The sequence below is a fragment of the Antedon mediterranea genome, chromosome 8 (genome assembly GCF_964355755.1).
Source record: "Antedon mediterranea chromosome 8, ecAntMedi1.1, whole genome shotgun sequence".
NCBI lineage: Eukaryota > Metazoa > Echinodermata > Crinoidea > Comatulida > Antedonidae > Antedon > Antedon mediterranea.
In genome coordinates this window covers 6,993,699-7,021,589 of record NC_092677.1, presented here as the reverse complement: position 1 = coordinate 7,021,589, position 27,891 = coordinate 6,993,699, and the positions used below count along the sequence as shown (strand labels likewise).

General features: G+C 32.2%; 3 protein-coding genes across 6 annotated transcripts; 1 reads left to right on the top strand and 2 right to left on the bottom strand.

The window, feature by feature from the left end:
- Positions 1–91: 91 nt before the first annotated feature.
- LOC140057485 (uncharacterized) lies at positions 92–9,418 on the bottom strand. Of its 2 annotated transcripts, XM_072103156.1 has the most exons (12): positions 9,241–9,417; positions 8,632–8,691; positions 8,026–8,518; positions 7,662–7,851; positions 7,281–7,474; positions 6,788–6,960; positions 6,437–6,630; positions 6,185–6,317; positions 3,168–3,236; positions 2,550–2,780; positions 1,900–2,205; positions 92–1,715 (listed from the first exon to the last, which is right to left on the bottom strand). In XM_072103156.1, exons 1-12 carry the CDS (start codon positions 9,317–9,319, stop codon positions 1,681–1,683), a joined length of 2,157 nt encoding a protein of 718 aa, XP_071959257.1. In that variant the 5' UTR covers positions 9,320–9,417; the 3' UTR covers positions 92–1,680. The 2 variants fall into 2 exon arrangements, with proteins under 2 accessions (XP_071959257.1, XP_071959258.1); XM_072103157.1 differs by lacking the exon at positions 1,900–2,205 and having other exon boundaries at positions 9,241–9,418.
- A 3,462-nt stretch (positions 9,419–12,880) lies between these two features.
- Positions 12,881–20,614, bottom strand: LOC140057488 (N-acetylgalactosamine-6-sulfatase-like). Of its 2 annotated transcripts, none has more exons than XM_072103160.1 (10): positions 20,491–20,614; positions 19,747–19,870; positions 19,234–19,411; positions 18,809–19,013; positions 18,153–18,417; positions 17,400–17,503; positions 16,968–17,210; positions 16,481–16,602; positions 15,502–15,619; positions 12,881–15,087 (listed from the first exon to the last, which is right to left on the bottom strand). In XM_072103160.1, the coding sequence occupies exons 1-10, from the start codon at positions 20,587–20,589 to the stop codon at positions 15,001–15,003; spliced, it is 1,545 nt and encodes a 514-aa protein (XP_071959261.1). In that variant the 5' UTR covers positions 20,590–20,614; the 3' UTR covers positions 12,881–15,000. The 2 variants fall into 2 exon arrangements, with proteins under 2 accessions (XP_071959261.1, XP_071959262.1); XM_072103161.1 differs by lacking the exon at positions 18,153–18,417 and adding an exon at positions 17,842–18,106.
- Positions 20,615–20,940: 326 nt separating this feature from the next.
- LOC140057489 (aurora kinase C-like) lies at positions 20,941–27,851 on the top strand. 2 transcript variants are annotated; one of them, XM_072103162.1, is made up of 9 exons: positions 20,941–21,040; positions 23,874–23,955; positions 24,058–24,266; positions 24,610–24,801; positions 24,991–25,129; positions 25,607–25,755; positions 26,306–26,480; positions 26,832–26,888; positions 27,191–27,850. In XM_072103162.1, exons 2-9 carry the CDS (start codon positions 23,908–23,910, stop codon positions 27,299–27,301), a joined length of 1,080 nt encoding a protein of 359 aa, XP_071959263.1. In that variant the 5' UTR covers positions 20,941–21,040; positions 23,874–23,907; the 3' UTR covers positions 27,302–27,850. The 2 variants fall into 2 exon arrangements, with proteins under 2 accessions (XP_071959263.1, XP_071959265.1); XM_072103164.1 differs by having other exon boundaries at positions 20,964–21,012; positions 27,191–27,851.
- Positions 27,852–27,891: the final 40 nt, after the last annotated feature.

Below are 27,891 nucleotides of genomic sequence, written 5' to 3'. Positions count from 1 at the left end.
TAAGTTCAACTCATCATCGGTGATTTATTCAGTTGTGTTGTGTAAAGGCAAAGCAACATTTTTACAAAAATAAATAAAAACCAAACAACTCTCTTTTTCTTTCTTTATTATTTATTATCACAATAAAAAAAAAAACTTTACAATAAATGAAATCTTTCAACAGATTAATTGCTAATGTCTGTTATAGTATCTTATAGTATCCATATCTTATATGGCCAAACCGAGACATCATTTATGCAAATACTGTACATTTTGGAAATAAGAGAGATATGCATTAAACAATGTTAAACATGTCAAATGCCAGCAGGCTTGAACACTTTAAACATGTCAAATGTCATAATGTATCAAGTTTTTACAAATTGTGCTTGCATGATTTATGCTATGAATTCAAAAAGGGATAAAACTTTGTACCAGAAATAATACTAAATTAGGGCACATCAAATCAAATGTACTAACTTCATGGAATGGGGATAAATATTCAGTTCAGACTATGAATAATACTGCAAACATACTTGTTTATAAAATAACAAATTGACTTTGAGGAGAAGGGCTAGAAAAGTAGAACCGAGGGCAAGAATGATTAAGGTCTGGGTATGTGTTAGGGCGAGAAAGGTGGAAGTGAGGGCCATAAATGTGTAACTGAAGGCTAGAAAGTGAAAGAAATTAAAACATATGTAGTGCAAGACTTGAATTGATGCCGATGGTATTAAAGGGTGTACAATAGTTGAAACTGCTACTCTAATTGTCTGGGTAAGCATTTACAATGCAATAAAAGTGTGAACCTTATTTATTTGTGTGTTCTATACTTTCCAAATAATGCAGAAAACAGAGCAAGATGTACTACGAAATCTACGCAATAATCATTCCATCACTTTACAACATTATGTGAAACAATTTAATTTACAATTGCATTATATATTAGTCAAATGTTAAGTACACTACCCTGAATATTAGAAATTTAAACAAAAATTGTTGATCTAGAATAGTTAAAACTAAAGCCTTGTCTACACTATCAAACTTTATGTGTCAAAAAAATGTGATGTGCCCATATATGGACATGATGATGTCATATCACTACCATATTTAAGCATATCACTACCATATATAGGCACATCAAACAAATTACCACAGTCGAACTTCTCATTGAGGACACCCCTTTTCAGGAGACACAAACAAGATGTATGCTTTAACACTACGGCCATCCCTATTCAGGGTATACTTTGTGATACAAACAAGATGTATGCTTTAACACTACGGCCATCCCTATTCAGGGTATATCCCCAGCAAGGGGAACTAGGTCCTGGTAGGTGTCCACTTAATAGGGGTTCTACTGTGTTTCTATTATGTAGATTACAAAATTCTTAATTATTTTCAAGTATCCTTTTAATAAGCAGAACATTTGCTTACGTTACATCAAGGTACACACGGAGCTTAAAAGAAACTCCAACATTGATTTCCTCTAAAAAAGGAAACCATAAACACAATGCAGTTTAGAGTGAAACTTGACATCACTGAATATAAATATTTCTACAAAACAATTACAAATATCTTATTTTTATTTACAATTATGTACATTTATCTATTATGTACAAGTTGTATATATATGGCAAAATATTTCTTGTTTATCAATATATTATTTTCTTTTTTACATTATGTACAGTTTGTGTATACCTCGTGGAATTAGTGCGTGGTTCCAATCCCAAGTACCTCAGCCACTGTAAAAGTAAAGAAAAAAAAAGAGAGTTAGTAAAATTGTTTGTAGGTTTATAAAACCACATCCTTAGCTAACATTCATACACTGTTAATATACCAGCAAGCCGCATGCCCTGAAAATAGAAACAGAGGGGGAAAAAAATGATCATTTTTCAAAACAGACTTGAAGGAAATTCTATACTGTACCATCGTCTAGCAACTGGCCACAAAATAGGCCAGCGAGATCATCATATTTTCCATCAAATTGTTTAGTAGGGCATGTCAAGTCAGATGTTACACTGATGATGTTGCTGGGGTAGTTCAGCCCTTCAGCCATATCCTTCAGGCCTGTGGTAGTGGTGGTATCATATAGGTCTACTTTATTAGGGCAACTCAAATCTGAGGATACACTCATCAAGTCTGTGGTAGAATTCATTTTCTTGTTCTGCAATTCTCCGGTTACGCCCATCATTCCTTCGTACAATTTTTCATTCTCACAATCACCGTTATTGCCTACAATTGGTTTAAAATGGTACTGTATTTAGAATACTAAAATATCTATGAAATGGGATTTTTCAGAGATTGCCGACGTCGACCTGGTCGCATCCATATGCCGTTAATATAAAGGACACTTTTCATCATGCAACAAAACACAATCTCAATCAAATACATCTATACTTCACTGTAAATTCTTGAATATAAGGTGACATTTCCATCCTATGTAGAAATGGCTTCACGTGTGAGCTTATAATAAAGAATTTACAGGTCCCTAGATGCAGCTAACAATACCACTACACTTCAAATAAACAATTGGGCTTCATACAGCTTATAGCAAAGTACAATACACATGCACACACCTTGATTTATCTGCAATTGGCTCATCAAGGTCTGTTCTTGATCCACATAGAGCTGAGCAGCTTGGAACAATGCCAACTCAAATGGCGACTCAATGCTGCTCTTTGTTTCTGACTGGTTGTTGGAGACGACTCCAGGGCAACTGATGGGCAACTCCGGTTCCTCGTTTGCAAGGCTTGGTGAATCGTTGAGTGAATTATTCAGTAATAAGTTGTTGGCAACCTTGTCAAAACCTGTTTAAGGGGAAAAAGAAATCCGAACTTGTAGTAAATACTGAAACTAGGCATAAGTATAAGTAATTCCATAAATATATTTAGTAATTTGTGTAATTTATCAAAATTAAGTGCTGATGCATTTGAAATTTCACATGGTGAAGTTAAAACGAAGTCTGAATACTACATCTATTTCTTTAATTCAGTTTTATTTTATTAGCTACCAATGCCATTCAAGGGCAAATCTCTGCATAAACAGACAATACAAAATAAATACATAGAAAAAATATAATTACTTATTGTAATTGTTTCTATTATGTATATTGTATTGATGGCATCGGTAGGAAATAAAATCGTATTTTAAAGGGGCTTAATATTGATCTTATAGTTGAGAGTTTAAATACTCACCAATAGAACAGTTCAACGACTGCGCAACTGACGGACGAGAGCTAAGCTTAAGCGTTTGTCGTTCATTTTCTGTGGATGCAAAATGTAACAAGTGAGACTAAAATGTTCACAATCAACAGACAGCAACAAGGGCTGTGGATAATAACAATCCCGTCCAGTCGGTCCCGTTAACGTAAAATTCACTTCACTTTCCCCACAACATTTTTTTTATAAAAACATGTTTGTTTTCGAATATTATAAAATTTTAATTATGCCTTTCCTCCTTCGCCTGGTCTCTAGTCTTTGACAAACGCTTGTATAACTATTTACTTAACTTGTGATAAATTAAAGTCAGAAAATATTTTATCTCTAAGATAAATAGTTCTGAAATCGTTAATCATTGCGAGTCCAGTTTCCAGAATTGGGCAAAAGCATGTTTGAAAACAAATATGGTTTAAAATTATTACAGAAAGTGTTATCCGAAGTATTCAAAAAACAAAATATTGTACTATAATATTAAATAAATATAGTATAGTATTTCTCTGTTTAACATTTGTTAAAAAAATTGCACGTGTTTTTCATAAAATTGTGGTGAAAGTGGAATTTATAGTGAATTATAAATTTGAATTTTAACAATTTTATTCGATTAGAAATGATTGACCAAACAGTTGAAAGCAGTCTGTTAAGTCTGTCAATCCGTTGTGGGAACACCAGGTTTCTTCTATCTTCATGATTCTGAAATAAATTGAAAAAGTTGTTTGCAGACTTCCAGGCAGCAAGTCCGTACCTTTCCTGGGGGAAAAATGTCATGGGTTAAACAACTTAAACTAATACAAACATATATTGCTAAACGTTTTAATGTTTTTAAAAGTTGCAATAACAACGAAAAACCGGTTTTCAAAAAAGCATTACTAATTTATAATAATATTGGCTAATAAATGTAGAATGTGTATGGAGAGCCAAGAAACCACTTCCAAATATCATCTGACAAATCCATTAAGAATTGAGTTTAATCTGGCTCGTACAATAACGTCACCTAAGCCAAACAGCTTATATAGGGTGAACATCATTTTTAGTTGCTTTTTAGACACAGTTTACCACACTGGAAACTGTAAATTTGACTCTTATTTCTTATCATTTACATTGTAGTTACAATTGGATTTTTACACCTTGCAGGCATAGAATCAAGAATTGAGGTTTGATTTTAAATATAAAAGATTGACGGTACTGTACTCTAGTAACAGTTGCCGATGTACTACCATAAATCCGCAGGAACATGACGAGCGTTAACAGCCTTCAAAGCATGTTAACGTGCCAGTGCTGCGCTTACACTGCACAAAGTGTGCAAAAGCGTCCATTTGGTTTTGACATCTGAAGAAAAACAAATTTTGCTGTAAATCTATTGACCCGTCCCACTGGAGAAAGAGGACACCGACCCGGGGAACGGAGCATAAATATATCGGTAACAAAAAATGTTAAGTTTCTAGAAGAGTTCCAACCTGGCACTTGAATAAATATGTATTTCTATCAAATTTGAACATTCAAACTAAATTATTACAAATAAATACAAATTTATAGTATAATTTTGTAGTATAGTGATTTATTGAGGTACAAACATTTGAAGGTTATAACATTGTGAATCAATGCTGTATAAAAATACACTTCTAGCTACTATACTATTTGCCAGTTTTAACTTTTCTAGAGACTTTAGGGACTTGCAATTTGAAACTAAAAACTTACTGAAACTTTCAACATTTAAATTCAAATTTGGATATATTCTAATTCATTTATCTATTAATTACTTTTACTAGCCAATTGTTCTCTTAAATTTAATGTTAAATTTCAGTAGATTTTCTTTTTCAAATAGGACAAACAAAAGCTCCCTCAAAATACATTTCAATAAAGAAAAAGCCATTGTATTGTATTATTTATTATAGAATATTCAATATGATCCAAAAAATTGAATTATTTATTTACCTAAATTTGGTACATACGACAGTGGCTTTAACTTGTCATGACATATATAGTTTACACAATGTCTAAAATGCAGTTCAAAACTGAAATCCAGTTAAAATTTAAATTTGATTATTTCTGCGACAAGGTCCTTTTTTAACCAAGGCAGTTTACTAGTTTACTGACACAGTAAATCTTGAATTATTATAAATTAATTAATGTTCTTAATTGTATTAACGATTTCTGATTTCTACTATGCATTTGAGGCATGGTCATCTTTTTTTAACAAACTTCATGTTATGTTAAAAATCAAAATCTCAGATCACACGAATCTGCTGAATACATAGAAAAATATATTTTAAAACTACGCAGTTCATTTTAGATTTATCGCATGCAATCACAATCACCTGAATTTGTTAATTGCATGCTGCATTTATATGCGTGCAATGTATTCAATTAATTACTATATTATATCAATTTGGTACATTGTCACATCATTTTCCAACCAATTGAAATTTGTAATGAACATACAGTTTTTTAAATATATTTTTTATTTGGTAAAGTACATACAAACTCATAAAAATCTTTTATATTTTGAATAGTTATAAATTCACTTGGTTTTATTTATTTATTTTTTTCTATTTCATGTTAATTGAAATTAATATTTAAGCAACATTTGATTTATTATCGGTCAGATTTTTTGGCTATTTACATGTACCTTACCAAAACGTACATTTTAAAGTATTTCAGCAGAAACAGAGAGACCCGTTGATGCTCTTCTTATACAGATTAAATTAACTTGGTTTGACACTTTTGAATTAAATTTGAAAGTTCCCACCCAAATATTATTGATTTGTTTGTAGAATAGTAATTTTTTAATATCAATTATAAATTGTTTTATAGATTTAAAATAAATTTATATCATTGAGGCAAGCCTGACAAATAGTTTATGCAAAATGTTGTTCTTTTTAGCCAGATTAGTGTCATTAGGTACCAAGGTCTGTTTGGCACCAACAGGTACATCCCCTGGTGACCACAACTCAAACCACAACCAAACAATCAAGTCATAGAAACGATAGTCTTACCTGGAAGCGGTGTATATGTAAAAGAATGCAGCTCACTGCATTTACCCGGCCCACTCGTTACCAACATTACGGTCTCTATGTCATGTTCAACATCCTGGTCTTTATATGGTGGTATGCTGCAAACAATGTGGGTCTAAACAAAACAAATATTTGTTATAATACATTGCAACCAAACAATGTGAATGACTAATTTCTCGTCACCTAAAATAGAGAAAGCAAAGCCAAGTTCTAATTCTAGATACTAAAACTTACTCCATGGAATAATGATTTGTCAATCTTGCAATCGCCTTCCCATATCACTGTTCCATTTGGATGCCTTTCCTGGATTTTTACCTCCGTCGTCTTGTTGATGAAGTTTTTGCCAATGATGAACAGATCTTCACCACCCTTTACTGAACAGCTACTGCAGCTTCTTTTTGTGATTTCTGGGTGTCCCAATGGTTGGGCTAGAAAAAGATATGATCATTTATTTAAATGGATGGAACCTAAAATCTATTTGGGCGTTTAACTATTCTCACTCCTGGTTATTGTGTAAAGTAATATTTAAAGTTACAAGCCAACTAAAAAATTATTATTATATTATAAAGAGTCACTTTTACTTACTACATGAGATGGACCTGGATGCAACTTGTAGTGTCAAAATGCTGCCATTGGGTCTGGGAATGTTCACACGGAATACTAATCGAACATTTGTACTCTTCCTCTTGCACCTTGCAAGACCGATTCGCTTTTCCACATCGGCATTCCTCAACTTCAAAATGCCAACACAATCAACACTACAAAAACAATTTTCAATTCATATCTTTTATTTTATTCAGCACAAAGAAGTTTTGGGTTTACTGGTCATGTGCCCAAGGGCAAGCCACAAATCTATGGGTTTTGTCACCATAGTTCAGGCACAAAGCAAATGTCTTGCTTGTCATGCCTGCTTGCTACCAAGACATTCTCTATTCACTTCCGTTTGAACTTCCTTGCTTTATATACTACACATCATACTAGGCAAAATAATAGCCCTGATCAGAAGGCCTAGCTGCATGGTTGAACAAACAATACTGCTACCAATTCACTAGCCTAGTCACAAGTTAATTGTACTTACAAAATCTCCATTTTGTCATCACTGGGCTCCCATGGAATTTCAATTACTGTTGTGCCGCTGACATCTTCCTCTGTACATGGTGTTGTTGTCCTGCCGTACACCTTACATGCCTGGTAGTAACCATGTGGCTTTACTTTTTGATGATCTGTGCCAACAAACACTTGTAAGGTTACTGGTTGCACACATCCAGTCATCTAAAAGAAAACAATGTTCTTTATTTACTGCATTTCCACTTTCCAACATTATAAGCACATTCTGTAATACAATGTTAATGTATCATATGTGGCACCTGTACAAGTTAAGATCATGACATCACATGTGATTCATGTTTAACCTTAACATGTATTCTTTGTTGAAACTTGCTGAATGTATCAATCTTACCTTTAATGATGGGTAATCCAGCTGACTTTCATCTTTTACACAACCTCTGCTGCCCTCTGTTAAGTATCTTGCTCTGTGTTGTTTCTCGGGCTGACATGTGATGCTTAACTCTATCTTATCTTCTTTGCTTGGTGGGCAAAAGTTCAAGTTTGGTAACTTCTTCTGCTTCAACTTTGATGGTAATAACAAGCTAATGGGAGACAAAAAAAACAACATTTATGTAAAGTATTATGTTTAAACTGTCCAGATGTGCCAAGTCGTCCTATTACTCATTTCTGTATTTAAAATGCTGTACACTTTTTATAAGTTTATTTACTACCTATAATATCATTAATTTGAATCAATATAATATACTAATAATTACTTTTTGGTTTCTTGCACATTTTCATTTGATGCAGATAACTTTGCAGCTAGCCTGGCTACAATGGAGGCTGCTTTCGAATCCTCTCTGAACCCAGTTTGAGACTGTGTAAAGTTGAACTTTGTTTCAGATTTAGGGCTTATGGTTGGAGACTGCACTCTGGCCTTTTTTGATGGTACAGGTGTCTGCTCAAAAACCTGAAATGGTCGTTTGTTTGTTGGCGAGATTGGGCTGAGAGACTCCCCAATCATCGACACAATAGACTGCACAGTGTCTTCGTCGAGAAGTTCTAGTGCAGGACTGTGAGGAAGTGAGTCCGACGACATGTCCGATTCTGTAGTGCTCATTGGCGTTGCAGGATGAAAACTCTCTGGAGAGTTTGATAGTTCATCAAATGATATGTTGCTCTCCTGATACGGAGAACCAACCGCATTGTGCGGGAACGAATCGATCATAATAGATTCACCCATACCAACTACATCCAGTAATGAAGAATCTAAGAATTGAAAAATATTTTTTATTTATAAACTACAGTACAGAAAATATTCATTAAAAATAAATAAGCTATCAAATAATTTGATTGAACTTTACGAAAATGTGTTGACTTACAATTATCCTTTGGATTAGTCTGTGGGAAAAATCTGTTTTCTTTCATCTTTTCAGTTCCATCTAAATTTTTAAAAAATTGTTAGCACATTGTATTGTTTATAATAAGTCTTCTTATTGTCACACTTATTTATCTGTTATCATCATTATTCCAATAATAAATGTGTGAAATTATATTCAAATATTAAAAAAACAAGTTAGGTGTACAGCTAGACTTGACAGCAAAAAATTTATACTGTATAAAAAATTATTACCACATGCCTCGATGATGCGCGCGATTGCATAGTCACGTGACAAGGACACGCCCTAGGGACGACATTTTACTACTACTCGGAGGTAATCGTATTTATGGAACTACTTTTATCCAGCATTAATAATTTTATGTAAAACATCCTAACATTGTTGAAGAAATAACAAACAATTCACACGATATAATTTACTCAAAATTAGAGCATTCTGTTTAATTCTAAATTACTTTCATTGACAAAATAAAACTAGTTTTCAACTTGCAAATATCAATCCGCCATCATTCGATCCCGTGATCAGATCGATAAGAGACAAAACATAAAAATGGCGGCCAACAACAAGGCAAGCCATTTTTTACAAACGCACCTTGACTTGAATACAAGCTTTCAGGTGAATCTAGATAGCTCAAGCAATTATTTGAGACTTCAAATAATGAAGCATCCATATTTTCAATCCAGAAGAACGTGATTATCCGAAAATTTTCTGTTATCAACTATACGTACTTCTTCCTTCGACGATCTGTAGACGAATGTGCCGAGGGACGGATTTTCATTGGTTTATTCTCTACAATTTAGCTTTCGGCCATTTTTATTGGCTGTGTGACATTACATCACCATTCACCAATCGGTGCTTTTCAAATACAATTGACGTCATTACACGTCGTAACTCATTATGCATAATAATTGATAATAGGGAAAGTTCCCCCAGAGTCCAAAAATAACGTATATTATTTAAATAAGCGGTTATTTTCCATTGCGCAATGTAATTTTTTGGATCTTCTCTTTGATCCGTTTTGCGTTCCATGAATAAATTGATATTATTAACATCATATCCGTTCATGAATCCAAGGCTAGGCCTACTACAAAAATATATAGGTTAATATCGATACGGGTCTTTATTTTTAGGACTTTATATATTAATTATTGTTATTACAGCGTAAATTTATTAGCGTAGGTGGCTAAGATAAATAATTAGAGTGCGCATAGCTATTATTTTGTAAAATAATGTGAGAGGTGTGGAGGCCTTAAAAATTCAATAACAGGGTGGTTTAAATCATACCTTAACGGATGAACGCAAACAAGAACGCATATTTAATATTACTGATTGCTTTATGTAATTATTGAACAAATATTTTTTAAATATAAAATTTTTTTTTATTTTATTTTTTTTATTTATTTTTTTTTTGCTGTTCACTAGAAACGTGGACGTAAGCCTGATAAAGTACGATTTTCTGTAGATATTTTCCTAAACTAAAATTATGTTAGAATTATTTATGTACTTTTGGCGATTAAAAAATAATTATTAACAATTTGTTACCGTTATTCTTTTGTTGTGGTTCGACTATACGACCAATTTCTAAAGGCAAAATATCATTGGTAAAAAAATACGGTATCCGGTTTTTTATTTGAATTGGAAACATGCCATTTGATGCCAACTCACGTCTTGCTCATACTAATATCCTTTTTTATAACCTTAAACTCTTAACTGTGCACGATATTAATAAACTCCAACAATGCATTTTCGTTTATGAACATATTAATTCCAAACTGCCTTCTAACTTTTCCTGTAATTTTTTAACTAACTCTGAAATCCATTCGTATAACACAAGAGCATCACGGGACCTTCATCTTCCTCAACCTAAACTAACTAAAATGAAACATAACATTCGCTATAGTGGTTCTAAACTATTCAATAATCTACCTCCCGAAATTTCATCATCGTCTTCTAGCAAAATGTTCTCTTTTAAACTTAAAGAATATCTTATTTCAAATTCAAATTATAACTATATTGTTTTCTCTATTTTGTAATATTTTTTTAACTTTAGAAACTTTTTCGAAATTGCTTCCTTTTCTGTTGGTGTGTGTGTGTGTGTCTGTTGATCTATATGTGTATGTGTAGTTATATGTTTACATTTATATATATAAGTATATAATCTTCTTACATGGCTTCCCAACATACAAGTTTCAATTGGATTTTTGTTTCCAATTGATCGATACTTTCTTGGGGTTTTTTGCCTCTTTCATTTTGTATATAACTGAATCATCTTTTTATACATTATGATTTACTGTATTAGGCCTATATCTCTAAAAAAAAAAATATATATTTATTTATAAAATATCAGAAATTATAATGTTTTTTTACTCAAATATGAATGAAAGAAATAAATGTTTCAAACAAAATGAATATATTGTTATTGACAGAGGCCTATATACCAACGATTAAGGTCGAGGGGTGACTGTTGGATTGTTGGATCCCGAAAGTTTTCCTAAATATATGAGTTAAACTGCAGTTTTGTACCGATGATGTAAACAGTTTTTAGCTAAAAGTGAGTCAATTCTTTTTGTTTGAGAATGATGAGACGAGTGATGATTTGTGATGAGAATTCGTATATGATGTAGGAGTAGTTAGCAACGGTTACTATGAAAATAATTAATAATGCTTCAATTTGTTTTCAGTATTATTGTCACAGCACAACAACAGTGATCCTTTTTCCATAACATGGCTTTAGGGCTTTATGGAACTGAGCCAGCAAAAAAAGAAAAGAAAGAAAAACGAAATGGAAAAACACCATACCGAATCAATTTGTTAATGAAAATACGATTCTGCTATGATAGCACCAGTAGTTGTGGGGTTGGGCTATTACCGACATTGATTCACGAGTATGAAGAATAATGTGAACGAATTTAAGAAAATAAATATTTCAAACAAAATGAATATATTGTTATTGACAGAGGCCTATATACCAACGATTAGGTCGGGGGGTGACTGTTGGATTGTTGGATCCCGAAAGTTTTCCTAAATATATGAGTTAAACTTCAGTTTTGTACCGATGATGTAAACAGTTTTTAGCTAAAAGTAGTCAATTCTTTTTTTTTTTAGAATGATGAGACGAGTGATGATTTGTGATGAGAATTCGTATATGATGTAGGAGTAGTTAGCAACGGTTACTATGAAAATAATTAATAATACAATAATAAAAATTGGCACTGCCATGTACACAGTACTATTCCATGACATTTACACAGTAATTTATTCAATGATGGCATTGTAAGCCATTTTCATTATTGTAATGTTGTATACCTTTTTATTGCTGCTCATTCTTGCGGGGAAAAAATAAAAATAATAGGTTTTGCTCTCGAACCATCAATTTTTCACTTGAGATTGGTGAAAAATGTATTTGGTTGTTTAATATTATAATACGATCCAGGAAGAACTGTATTCCAAGAGAATCAAAATAAAATGTCTACTGGTAAATCATATGTAGGCCTATATTATTATTTTAATATCAAAGACTGTTATGGTTTTTGTTGGACATATTCACAATGGATAACTCACTGATAACTTATAATATCTCTATTGTCCTCATAAACATTGAAAAAATGAAGATTGATAAAATCAGACTTCGAAAGGCGATTTTGCAGTTAAAGTTATTCACTTACGTAGAAAAAAGAGTAAAAACATTGATTTAAATTTACCCAAAAATCAAAAACCAAATTGTCTCCGACAGACAATTTGACATTTTTGATTGCTTTAGTTTTCAGGTGAATATATTTTTTTTTCGCTTACATTTAATAATTTTGGTCAAAGTGAATAACCATTAGCATATGTGACATTAGAATGGCATATTGCATAGGCCTACTATGCATTGGCCTATTGGTATAAAAAAAAATATAGATATAAATAAATCTTCAACATTGTATATAATATATACATAACTAAAGCGTTGTACCTGTATTTAATCCGCCGTATTTAGACTTCTTTCCCTTCATTTGCGGCAACATTTGTATGCGTTTGTATGCACTCAAAACGAAAGATGTTTTACATTTTTATTTCGAAATGGAAACGTTACATTATCAATACAAATCCCAAACCAATGTTGAATTCAAATAATAACATGAATATGAACACAAATATTTATTACAAAAATGTTATAAAAATTAACATAAATGAAAATATTACCCAATTTGGGAATAAAAAATATACAATAGTGATATTTATCATGATTTTACTATTGAATATTATTAAGATATCACAAAACAATTGAAATGGAATGTACATAGTAAAGAAATATTTATTTATTTATTTATTAGCCCAGTGAGCAATCTTTAATGAGTACATACAAACATCAAAAATATAAAATGTTCTTGTTTTTGTATTTTTTGTAAATCTTGTTTTTGTATTTTTTGTAAAAGAAATATCATCTTGGTTGAGGCAATCTAACAACTGCTTTGGTCCAATTATCTTGTCATGTGTCTACGTATGCCGAATTCTCAGTGTATAATGGAATTATTGTTTTACCGACAAAGTTGTAATGTCTTAATCTATTTAATAATAATCTAGGAATTTGTTACTACATTTTTTCATTTTTTCTAATCTAGGAATTTGTTACTACTTTTTTTCTGTTATAGTTCTTGTATGTATTCTGAAACATGAAAAAAAAAACGTAGATGTCGAAAATCAGCTCAAAAGTTGACATTAGATTGTACAATCTTCTTCTTTTCAATTTCACCTGTATTTTTTTGTAATTTATATTTGTAAAGGGGGTTAAACTATTTTTTAAACCTCCTATTGCCATGCTGCAATTTGTTAAAAATATATATTTATATATTATTATTTTGTGTGGCAATAAAAGTTGAATATACAAATCATTCAGGAATTTTTACTAAGTGTTCAAAACTTACTTAAATTAATACATAGTACTATGTATTATAATAATAAACTATGCTTTCTAAATTTCACCATGATTTCTGTATAACCGAAAAAAAACCAAAAATATCCGTTCAAATAACCCATAACCAAAGTATAATTTTTAAAAGTTTAAAAAATGTTTAATGTCACAAACATATTAGAAAAATGATGTAACCAAGTTAAATCAGATGTTATATTTATCAGAATAGAAAAAACCCAGCACACCAGTACTGTAGATTTCACAAGACAATCGGAACGTGAATGAATGAATGGATATGGAAATCAATTTTTACCATGTTGTTTAAAAATGACAATACATCGTTGTTACCTTTACAAATTACGGATATAGTAGGACAATGCAATGCATTACAGGCCTATATTATGTAGGCCCTATTAGTCTTTTTTTTAGTTACAGAAATATAATTGGAATTTTCCAATAAGATATAAATACATATCTTTATCTTAATATCTAGTTTATTTCAGTTGTTTTTGTATTTTTGTACACAAATCTCTTTATAACAAAATATTACTGTTATTTTGCACAAGTTTTATATTGCTTTTATGTATACATTTTACTTTCCTAAAGTTGACGTGGAAATTTCGATTTAAAAAATTTACATTTACACAGTTCTCCTTTAAACTGTACCATAATACAAATTTATAAACATTATGAAAGATTAATTTGCAAGGAAACCCTCATGGAAAAATCTGTTTCAGATTTATTTCACACAGCAGAAACTGAAACAGAAAAATCTCCCATGGAACAAAAGTATATTGCTTTGGAATAACACAATTATCATTAAGTACCCTTATGGTTATTATACTTTTACACTTAAAACTGTATTTAGTGAAACTTTATTTTATTGTTTTTACAATATGTTATGATTTGATATTCTGGTCACAAACTTAGTAAAAACCATTAACCCAGCCCGCCACCCCACCATTCCTCGACCCTGAAAAGAAGAAAAGAATATAAAATATATACTGTATTTACTTTCCTATTATAAAGAATACGCTGGCAAGAACATAAGTAGAACGCATGTAATTAGACAAATCAAGCCAAGAATTCTAAGACCTACTACATCTACAGTCTAGGAAACTAAAGCTCTGTCTACACTATCAAACTTTATGTGATATGCTCATATATGGACACGATAGCGTAATACAACATATTTTGGCACATCATACTTCTTTTCCCAACCAGTGTAGACGGAGAATTAGATATCTTAATTCTTAGTTTTCATGTCATGATAGGTCAAATTACTTGTGTTGCATTTGCATCTAGGACGTTGCGTCCCAGCGTGAACCAAGCTTAATACTTAAATGGAAGCTACCAAATATATTTGTATTTCATTTATAATATATATAATTATGAATAATACATTATAATAACACAGTACTGTTTATACATGAGGTAAGTCATTCGTTCCTCTTTCATTAATGAGGCCAGGTACATTTTTTTGGGTTAGATGCAGGTGCCTTTAAACAACGATTTATTTTATCACAACCCGGTGGAGCCCAGTTCTGAAAAAGTAAAAAAAATTAAATAATTTTAAGAAATGACACTTTAAGAATCAGATAGGATCACGATACTATAATAATAAATATATTGTGTATTGTCCTTCCATTCCTTATTATTATTCATTATTTATTAAAGTATTTTTACTATCAAACTTAAATTATTACGGCTTATGGCCTATGATACCGGCCTACCGGATACATATGCAGCGAGAATCAGCTAACATAAATGTTAAAATAAAATTACAAATATTTATTTATTGGAAAAGGGAAAGAAATTCTGCACTGGATTTTCTTCTTTTTTTTCAATTTTAATGTGAAATATCAATAGTGAATCATGTAGGATTTAATGTAGTGAGTTAACTATCACATGATGGAAAAACATTATTTATAAATATTTGGCAGCATCATTGTACTTACCATCACTGCATTATCGCACACATTAAGCTGAGGGGTTCCTGGCTTCAGATTGGCCTTGTGGTCTGCAACAACACTTATAATATCAACTATGGCCTGCTTGTATTCTGTACTTGTTGACCTGATTTATAAGGATTATGTTATTATCATATTAAAGAAAAATTATTCACTTTAAAATAAAGTCAGATTATATACTGTAGTACTATTAAGTGAGATTTATACTGTAATTCAGGTCTGTATGTTTGAGGAATTGGGGGTTTCCCTACTACTGTTTCTAAGAAACAAATTATTGGGATGCTAGTCAAAACTGATATTTTAGTCTATTTTCCAGAGAAGAGAACACATTACAATCCAGTTAATTAAGAATTGCTTAAGTGAAAAACTAAGGCTTTATTTATCAAACCAGTGTATTTTTTTTATCTTATGGGATGGAATTTGTCCTCTAATGTCCCTGCATAAATTGTTACAACTTGTAACAAGTTGTAACCAGGTTTGATCTCCCGATTTGTTACACATTTTCATGCATGCATACGCGAACCGTGAGAAATCTCAGGAAAAAGCATAGTTGCACGCTATTTGATTTCTATGATTGGTCAGTTTAAAATCAGGGCAATATGCGCATACAGTAACACAATCTCAGAATTAAAAACCAGGTCTCTCATCGGTGTGTGTGTCTCCCAAGATTTCACAGATGGAGATTTTCCACAAAATTGTCTTCACACTATGCAAACCTGGTGCGACTTGTTACTTTTTGCAGGTGTGAAAAATGTATAATATTGAAGAAAATGTAAAAATATATTTGTTTAAGTTATCTTTAAAACAGACTTAAGTAACTAATTTTTTAAATCTGACCCTGTATGATTAAAAAACATGCAGATAAATATCACAAACTTGTGTAAAAACAATCAATATTGATTGAACAAGTTGTACTGCACATCAGTCTTGTGAATAAATAAAGTTTATATATATATCAAACCCTTACTTAATAGGATATTTTTCACCGGGATCTCGGCCTAGATGAAACAGAAGTGGTTGTGCAGTGTGATTCGTTTGTTCGTGTGTCATTACACCAGTGACATTTTCTCCTCTACAAAAGTTGATACCCTGATGTAAGAAAAAAACAAATTGATACTTTATGTGCAATCAAATTGAAATAACAATGTATTATTGTAGGATAGTGATTAATTTACTATTGGTAATCCTTGGCCACATGTGCTTCTATACATAATAAAAAGAGACCTCCCAAAGTGAAATTCTTCCAATTTGTTTTGGATATAAAACAAAATATTAAATTTACCATCTCTACAACTGGATCCTTTTGGTTAAATAAAGGTGGAAATATGATACAACAGAATACCTATTTATATTATATTCTCATGCCAGATATCTTTTTTAAATAATTTTCTCTAGGTTTGGTTGTATTAAAAGAAAACATAGCAACCTCTATGTTTTGGGTATTTCATTTATACCTTAATGAATTCACTAATAGAATTTGTCCATGTCCAATAATGAGCCTTGTATAGTCCTTGTCTAACTGCCATCATTTCATTTCCACGGTAATAAAATATTGCCTTTTTAGAGTCGATCTGACCGTCTAGTAGAGCTGGTAGCAGAGATCGACCATCATAGATTCGGTCAGTGGGTGCATCAATCCCAACTATGTCCAGAACTGTACTGAAAATATCCATAACACTACCAAGTTGATGGCTGACCTTTTAAAATAAATTGAATAGTCATTAGTCTGAAATTTGGCAAAAATCAATGAAAAAGATACATACCACTAGATATATGCTGATGGCTTAGTTAAGATTATAGCCTAATTATTATAATTACATATAATAAATCTACATTGAATTATCAATATTTTCTAGTTAATGGCAACTGGCTTATAGTTATCTTACTTTTCCAGCAGAAATCTTTCCTGGCCACCAAGCAATAGTCGGTTCACGCATACCGCCCTCATATGTTGTCTCTTTACCACAGAGAAACGGGCCATTACTGCCACCTGATATAAAGATATACACAAATATTAAGTAACACATGTGCAGTCTCTGAAAAGAGCAACTCTTTCAAAACCTTTTCGTGGATTTTTTTTAACATTAAAAATGGAAAACAAGACTTAAAATTATTAGTAAGTATTACTATTATTATGTCTCCATGGTCAGCCCAATAGTGTCTGATATGGGAGAGTTGACTGAATGACATGAATGTCCTGTTTAGACAATCAATATACGTACATGCAATAACAGAAAAATAAAATTAAGCAACAAAAAATGCATCATTAGTATTTGAAGTGCAGTGGTTCGACTATAAATAATCATTTTGTTGAAAGAAAATGTGTACCATCAGATTTAGCATTCAAAGGTGCTCCATTATCAGATGAAAAAATCACAAAAGTATTTTGAGCAATCTGTAAGTTTTCAAGACGTTTTCGAATACGACCAACTCCATCATCGAGTTCCATAACCACATCACCGTACAGGCCGCGCTGACTACGTCCCTGGAAAGCGGAAGAAGCGTAGTGAGGACGGTGAGCGGAATCCGGTGCCCAATATAGGAAGAATGGTTGTTTCTCATTTGCTTGTTTCTCAATGAAAACAAGGGCTTCCTGTAAAGATATTAAATTATTATTAAATATTGCGTGAATTACTCACCCTGAACTCGTGAAACGAGGGCTGCTCCATTATCAGATGTAAATAAAACAAACGTGTTGTTTTCGATTTTCAGTTCCTTGAGCTTCGAAAGGATTCTACCGACCCCTGAATCAAGTTCTCGAACGACATCACCATATAGTCCACGTTGGCTCGTACCTTGGAATGCCTGGGAAGCGTAAAGCGGCGTGTGTGTCGCGTCAGGCGCCCAGTATAAAAAGAATGGCTGATCTGCACTTTGCTCTTTTTCAATGAATTTTAAACCTTCCTTTAAATTTAAAGATTAAATAACAAGAATAAAAAAAAAAAATAATAAACTTGGTATTGAAGTGGCATGTACAATTATTTTACCGCACCCTCTCCTGAACAGGGCCTCAAAATAAATGTTTTTAATGTTATGTTGCCCAAAAGTACAACATCAGTTGCAAAACAGGGGCCTTTGAACAGAATTTTTTATTTTTTTAATCTGATGTTGTGTTAAAAATGTATATTTTTTAACTATAAAAACTTTAATTAAACAAATAGAGTGTTATATAAAATATATTTATTGTATGTTTTGTTGTAAAAAAAAGACAAATTGTGCGAAAATTGTTTATTAAGAGAAATTGATTAATCCATGTTATTGACAATGTCCATAAATTAACAAATTAAATTCTAACCTCAATGAAGATTTGAGTCAAGTTAGACACCCCTTTTTTGACTGGAAAATCTTCATAGTACCGGCCAATCATGGCATCATCACGAAAAACTGGAATATTAGGTGTAGCCTTATTGTCATATGGTCCAAAGTGACAATTGGTCGATCCAAAAAATTCGTCAAAACCATGCTTTAACGGTAAAAACTGTGGTTGATGACCTAAATGCCTATTTAAGTAAAAAAAAAAATGTTCTCTCTAGTTAAAAGCATTGGAATACAGATTCAACAGAGGATAGAGGACACAAATAATCATTATCTGTAGTTAAAATTGGATATACCAGATGATTTCCATGATTGGCAAATATGGAAAATTATTTCGTTTTTTAATTGGATGCATCAAAATGCAATAAAAAAGACCATACATTATTGTTTTTAATGTATTCTTACCATTTACCAATTATTTTGCTTCTGTAACCCTTTGTCCGTAATAGTTTTGGCAAAAGAACTTCTGAATCTTGAATTCCTCCCACTATCACCTGTGGAGTATACCCATTCCTGGCATGTGCATTTGTCGTGTAGAATCCATTACGTATTGGAAGTCGTCCTGTTAGTAAAGATGCTCTGGCTGGAAAATAGACAAAATGTTAAGATATATGCACCTGTACCATAGTACAGTAGTATCTTAATATCTTAGTCAAGTACAATCCTTGTGTCTGTAAATCTTCAGTTAAAAAGGTGATTTAAGTTACTGGTAAATGGACGAGCTGGATGGCTCAGTGGAGTAGTGATGAGGCTATGGCCCCTTTGGTTGTAGGACCAAATTCTCTGCTTGACGGTTTTTTTCTTTGTTTAATAGTTTAGAGAGATTGTAGATAGGTCAGCTATTTAGGAACGACTTTTACGTTTAGTATGATGACGGTGACCAATCACAACTTTTTATCTAACAGCAAGTAGACTTACAAGGTGAGCAAAGAGGATTTCCAGAGTAGAAATCAGGCAGTAAAATCCCATCAGAAGCCATTTTATCCAGATTTGGTGTTTCCTTCGCCGGTTGACCATAAACTCCCAAATCTCCCCATCCCATCTAAGTTTGATGATGAAGAAAAAATACTTTACTTTACTTCAATTTAATAAATCTCTTCCCTATAATTCAGATTCAATTTTATTTTGCCACTTTAAATATGGAAATAATATGGTATGGTATGAGTACATTTTTAAAATGTATATTGAATAATAATAAAATTATTATACAATATTTATATTATTTAAAACAATCAATTAAAAACAGATATGAATACTACTACTACTAGAGGGCCAGGCTAGCCTACAGGCTACACTACACAGACAAGGATACACAATTTTAAATAAAGGCAACATATATGATATAAAAACATCAAAAATACGAAAAACATTACAATTACATTATACAGGTTCCAATAATTAGGTAAAATATGCAATAAAACTGATAATAATAGATCTAGGCCTAGGTAAACCGGTAATCAGGGTCGCCGGCGGTCTAGAGGAGGCCTAGCTAGGCCCTGTGTGACGTGTTTTATAGGCTTATTTAGCCTCTAAATAAAGAAGGCCGGATAATGGATATCCAGAAGGCCTCTAGCTAGGTAGTACAGTACAGTAGGCTAGGCATAGCTAGCTATTTTAACTTTAGCATCTAGGCCTATGCCCACAACTAAATAGGCAACTTACATCGTCCATTAACATGACGATAATATTTGGTTGTTGAGATGCATAAGAAATAGTCAACCAATTCAACAAGAAATATAAGATAAAGTTCGGAAACTGCATCTTTTCTTTTTTATTTACAAACAAAACGACGATGATTGAAACCGATCACGTGGCAAAACATCACGTGACTTCCTAAGGTTGGATTAAAAGAGGTCACGATTTAAAATGAAAAAAGTGCGCTAGTAGGCCTAGGTCTTTAAAAAACATACAATTTACTTTTATAAATTATCTATCAATAATAATAATTTGATTATTAAAAGTGAAATACCTTATTTCGCTTACGAAATTATTATTTAAAAAAAGAAGATAGTCAACTAAATTGTTTGATGACCTTTCTCTTCTTTCATATGGTAATGAGCATTTTATTAGCCAATCACATCACATTCGACATTTTGGTTTCAAAATTTAAAAGGTTTGATTGATAGAGGATGAAGGAAGAGACTGCCAATTGAGAGAAAAACAAGACAATTAATTTCGCTAAAAGTAGATAAGAATCTTTTTATTTTTTCTAGTAAGTTATAACAATGAATTCTTTAATTTAATATCTATCAAATAAATTGTATTTTATAGCTTAAAGATGTATTAATCTGTATGAAATGTTCATTAAAGTTAGACGTGTTTTCTACCAAAACGTAGTAGGGCTAGCCTACTCGCCTACTCTAGGCCTAGCCTATAATAGATAAGGTAGCATTTCCCGCCCGCCGTGTTCGTGGGCTCGGGCGCATCTCGATCCGCGACGTGTTGATTAATTCTGCACGTGCCTAGGCCTATAGAAATAGGACTACAAACCAGACTAGGGCTTGCCTAGGCGGTAGAATAATGTCAATTAATTATTTTTACTTAATTTTTATTCAGATTGAGATTCTAAATTTGTTTTGCGCAGTTTGAAATTTCCTGGAAATTTCAAATTGTACAAGAAGTAAAGTATTTTCAGTATTTTATTTATTTGATTATATGTGACCCGATCTGGCAAAACCCTACTTTTGTCGGAAATATTCATTTTGTATTTTTTTATATATTTGGATTATTTGAATCATAAGCTTTGCAATGGTGTTTATTTCATAAAAATTGAGTAAATATTTAAAAAGTTATTATATTTTAAAAACTTACAATTCATTCAATTAGTTTACGAGAAAATCGCGTTTGAAGTTTGCAATGAAATTCTTTTTGATACGCGCTGAAAACTCACTCCGTAGCAACGCGCTATTTTGGTCTAAGGCACAATGACGTCATACCAGGAAGTGTGTGCGATATAGCAGCAGCGTGGACACTATGGTCAATTTGACTGATTTCAGACGCCGTTTTAACCTATTTAGTCACTCGAATTAACTATTTTGCACTATTGAAAAGCAGCATTATAAGTACCAAGCTAATGTTAACTGGTTTCGGAAGTGTTTACGATATCAACGGCAAAAAACCAAGCAGGCCTAGGCGCGCCTATTCAGATTTTCGCCGTCATCGCCTGTATTAAGACCTACTGATGATGGGTGTTCATCAGGCCGTGTATGGCAGCGGTGCATCGACACGGGGGCTAGCGTTAGTCTAGACAAGTTAGGCGCCTTGCAGAGTCACAGCTAATTGCAAGCTAACATTACACTGTATTGACGATTACATTTGTTTTTTTTTTATAACGTGGAAGATTCGCTGTGATGTTTGGGCTTGAATCCAATGATTTAACAAAACATTTAATATGAAAGGAATGGACAATAAATTAAATAAATAATTAAGAGCCGATTGGATATATAAAATGTATAAATAAAACTATTGACAATAATATAAAGCTAGGCCCAGTAGTAGTAGGCCTACAACCATAATAAAATTAGGCCTAGGGCCTACTAGCCCAAGAAAATATAGAAAATACAATTGAATTTATGACGTGAATTGTTTTTGACTTGTCTATTTTACTATGGAATAAACAAATACACACTACAGCTATTGCAGAACACTTTACTTTGAATATTAAAATCGTTTTTATTCCAATTTACGACATGCTGTGTGTACAATAAAAATAACCTCACAAAAATGTAAACAACTTTTTATTTCCGCGCGTAGAGCGTATAACATCTAGCGCGTTGACCAATAACGTTTGTTATTGCGATGATGCGCCATAGCAACACACGCAGTTCGCTGTTCCAGAAACTTCGAAGAACCGAATTTTCTGAAATGATGTCATAGTAAATCAAAGTTTTCATTGGTTCCTTCTTTAAACTCCGCCCTAAAACTTCCATATTTGGAATGTCAAATGGATGAGCTTTATTTTGATGTGTGACCTTTCAACATTGTGCAGCGAACTGGCGATCAAAATGTCGTAAAACTCGGCAACTTTCAACTGAATTTACGCAAAATTTTAGCGTAGATCGTGAATAAATTGTTAGGCTTGAGGAAAATACATGTTTTTAAAACTCTCTTTTTTCATAATTTTAGTTAAATTTCGGGAGTTTAAATCAGGTAGACGTATTCTTAGATAGTGAAATATTTCGAAAATGCAAAAACATGTAATCTGCCAGGGTAGTCGATTTGGACGTATTTTGACTGATTACGTGAATTTTGAATTGCCGACAAAGAGAGGGTTTTGCCAGATCGGGTCACATATAGGCCTAACCAACAAAACAAAGCATGATAACCTTAATTATGTTTATAGTATCCTTAATTAATAAATAATGCAAAATAAATAATAGTTTATTAATAAATATCAATTATAATTAATAGAATAAAATGTTATATATAGGCCTAGGCCTATACCCTCATCATACACAGAGGGAAAGACGAAATTGCATGGCAAAGAATGCCTAGTCAGCTAGCCTAGAAACTTTACTTTAGAAAAGGCTGCAATCCTTTCGCTGTCGCGTTGTTCGGTTGATCAATCAATATAGTGCGACCTGATCGAATGCGGATGATGTGTCAATTTTTATGCTATTTTGTGTTCAAATTGTGAAGCGGAAATCCCTGTACAAATTCAAATTGCACAAGAAAATCCTTGTGCAATAAAATTGAAATTGCGCATTTAACTAATTTAATTAATAAATTTATGCATTTAATTTATTAACTAATCTGATTGTACTCGGTCTTAGTCTAAAATAAAAAAGATAACCTCTCTCTTAAAAATACACCTAGGTTCCAAATGATTTAATTATTTACATCTCAATACTATTAACAGCAAAGTGTAAGTTAGCATAGGCTACACTGTATATTTATAACAAACCAAAATCATTATGTAATTTGCTGTATTTCATATTCTAACCCACAAAAAATGAAAGGTATAGAAAATGGAATTAAATAATATTAGATGGATTATTAAATGTTTTAGAGGTTTTGAAAATAAAATGTACTTTTTTATTTTATAGGAATAGGTGTAGTATTTTTATTTATGAACTTAAGATGAATTCTTTTAAGCAGACACCTATTGGGAAAACAGCTGATTCAAAGGTATATTGAATTACTTTATTTATTTAAAATATTTGTTACAAGATTAGGTACATTTATAGTTTTCTAATGAAAATTATAAATTCTTTACCTACATCTAAATAGATTACATCTAGTTTGGTACGGTCAATAGATGGTGGCCCAAAGAGGGTTCTGAAGCCAACGAGTGTGAACGTTTCACAAGGCATTCATCAAGTAGGTAAACAAGGTGTATCATCAGGACATTCTGTTGAAAAGGAGAACCAGACTGCTCAAAGTCACAAAGAACAAAAAGGAAAGCCTGAGGCCACAAAACAAGAATCATCAATACCAAAGTAGGTGATCCAAGACTGTGTAAAGACTGTAATGATAGCTCGGGTGCAGTGGTTGGTGAAATTAAAGCCCAACAACATTAGCATATTTTGGTTTGAAAGTTCAGCAAGAAAGTTTTGCTATAGTCACTGGCAAACAGAAATAACCAAACTCAAAATTTAGTAAAGACATTTTTCTAGTGTAGATAAAATGTTAAGAAACTATTTTGACTAAAAAGTGTAATGTGCCAAAATATGACATCATCATGTCCATATATTGGTACCATTGTGTCTATATACACTATGGGCATATTTTTATGTTTTATAGTGTTTAAAAAACTTTAAATATACTTTCTTTCATACACAGATCAAAGTGGACTTTGCAAGACTTTGATATTGGCCGACCTTTGGGAAAGGGCAAATTTGGAAATGTATATTTAGCTAGAGAGAAACAAAGTAAATTTATCGTCGCTTTGAAAGTTCTTTTCAAGTCGCAGCTTTCCAAATCAAATGTTGAACATCAGTTACGTAGAGAAATTGAAATTCAAGCCCATCTCAGGTATACATAACAATTCTTTTCAATTAATATTTGTTGGCTATCGATTACTGTACAGTATATGTATTGCATGTATACCATAAATTTAAAAATTGTTATTGTCCAGTAGTATATAAAGATTGATTATTTTAAATTGGACAAATGTTCGACTTAATATAATTTGTATTATTTTGGTTCTTGTTACCATTGCAGGCATCCACACATTCTTAGACTTTATGGCTATTTCTATGATGCAACTAGAGTTTATCTTATCCTGGAATTTGCTCCAAAGGGTGAACTTTACAAACAATTACAGAAGTGTGGAAGATTTGATGAAAGGAGATCATCCAATGTAAGATCAGTTCTACAGTGTACTTATTTCTTTGAATATTGAATAAAAGCGTGTGTTTGAGGGGGGGGGGGGAGGTTTATGTATGAAGTCCTACTGTATATTGTATCATGTATCCATGCATATGGGGTATCAAAATAACTACAATTGTACTTGGAACAACATTTGAAAACCACCGCGTTCTGGGATTTTGTGGAGTTTTTGGCGTTTTCAGAGTTATCAAAATAACTTGTGCTGGGAAGGCTTTAAACTATATTTAAACTGCCTCAGAGTGGGGGAGCTGGAGGGGTTTGGGGTAACACTCTCACTCTGGGCCAGGTATGTTTACTAAGTATATAGTGTTATTTAATAATTATCTTTTATTCACTTTCAATTAGTATATTAGCAAGGTGGAGGTGTTTGGGGTAACACACTTATTCTGGGCCTTTGCTAAGTATTGTAATGTTATTTAATAATTATCTTTTATTTGCTTTCAATTAGTATATTGGCCAATTAGCAAATGCTCTGCAGTATTGTCACAGTAAGAAAGTTATACATAGGGACATCAAACCAGAAAACCTTCTACTCGGGCTCAAAGGTGATCTGAAGATTGCAGACTTTGGCTGGTCTGTTCATGCACCATCTTCAAGGTATTTTATTTCACACTCTAAAGCTCTGTCTATGCTATAAAACTTTATGATGTGATCACACCTTTGTCATCAAACTAGTTTGATAGTGAAGAAAGAGCTTTAGATAGGATGGTTGTAATAATCACATGCTTAAAATCACAAAAAAAATAAAAAGAAAATGTAACCAAAAAAAAAGAATTGTATGCTTTATGTGTTTACAATGCATATACATTACCTCACCTAAATGATGAAAACACAAGTCTTCTTGAAGTAGAAACCACCTTCTAAAACTTATCTTTTGAATTAATTTTGTTTGCTCTGTTTCCAATGCATATATATATTTCCTCACCTAAATGTTGAAAACACAAGTCTCCTTCTTGACGTAGAAACCTCCTAACACTTCATTTTGAATGAATATCCTGATTTTTTGTTTGTTTTGCTGTGTTCTATTTTCCTCTTTTTTGTTCTGAACTGAAATTGTCAATTTAATTCAACTAGAAATAGCAATGTACATGCCATTTTCTTGTTAAATATTTATCACAAACCATTTTTCTTTTTTTTATCAAATTAGACGAGCAACATTATGCGGAACATTAGATTATCTTCCTCCAGAGATGATTGAAGGAAAGATGCATGATGCCAACGTAGATCTGTGGAGCCTGGGTGTGTTATGTTATGAATTCTTAGTAGGAAAACCACCATTTGAGGCTGAGGGAAACAATGAAACGTATAGACGAATAACAAAGGTATAACATTTAGTTTACACTATACCTAAATATTGTAGTGTAGTGCAGTTTTTTGTCACACAAAGTTTGATAGTATAGACAGAGTTTTATAAGTAGTAGTAGAACTTCACTGTCTTAAAGCTCGTCTACATTGTCTACTTTATGTGACAAAAAAAATAAAAATGCCCATATATGGACACAATGATGTTGTATGACTACCATATTTGGGCACATTTTTTTGGGCAAACTAGTTTGATAGTGTAGACAGAACTTAACAGACTCCATATTACAGAATGGTAATCTTTCTAAAGATTTTTCTAAACCAAGTCTGATATGAGAGCAATTATACTAATAACTTTCATTGTTCTACAGGTGGATTATAAATTTCCAGACCACGTATCACCAGAGGCAAGAAACTTAGTATCAGGAGTAAGTGATAACTTGAAAAATCTATCAATTAATTTTGTATACACAAATTTAACTAATTAATGGATATATCTCGCTAGCTTGTCACAGTGTATAATATGTCAACGTAGGAAAAACTTTGGTGTATAGATACTGCTGTGTTACATCAATGTAACCCTTAATTATTTACTGAAATTTAAGTCTAAATTACATTTAAATGCTTTCACACGTGCAATATGTTACATTTTGTTAATATTTGTCAGATTTGTGTACGTATAAATCCAGTAGTAGCAATACATTATCAAATTGTTGTCTTCATGTTTTAGTTGCTACGACATAATCCCAGTGCAAGAACTCGACTTTCCGAAGTACTAGAACACCCTTGGATTAAGAAATATGCCGACGTAAAACGAACAATGCCACCATCTGCATCATAACATGTATCCAATCCAAAGAGAGTGCGTCAATATTATAATCTGCCTTTATGAAGGCGTTGATAGCATAGCACTATTGTTTCTAGAAGAGGGTAGAACTTCAATAACAGTATGTATATCATTCTGCACTGTACATTGTTGTTGGGAGGGTGTTAAAGTGTACAAAGCAGTCTATTTAATTATCACAACGTTAAGTATTGTAAGATTATGTTTTCAAAATTTATTGTTTACTATATTCTATACATATTTAGTAGAATCGTGTTTGTGAACTCTGTGGTTGTTGAAGATTTTGGTTAGGTACATCACAGGATATTTAGGTTTATTATCGGTATGTTTATAAAATAAAAAAAAATGGGTCTGCGATGGCAAAAGGGAGGGCTGTAACCTTGGTCGTTGGACAAAATGACGTGTATCGCAATAATTTTTAACATTTTGTAAGTACAAATGATGCATCAATTTGTTGTCGATATAATGAACTTACTCGATAACTGCGGTAATGGTGTTAATTCATACGCACTTAAACTATATCAAACATTACAAGTCATTTTTTTTTATATATAAAGCATTTATTTCTTATGTATATCAAATAAATG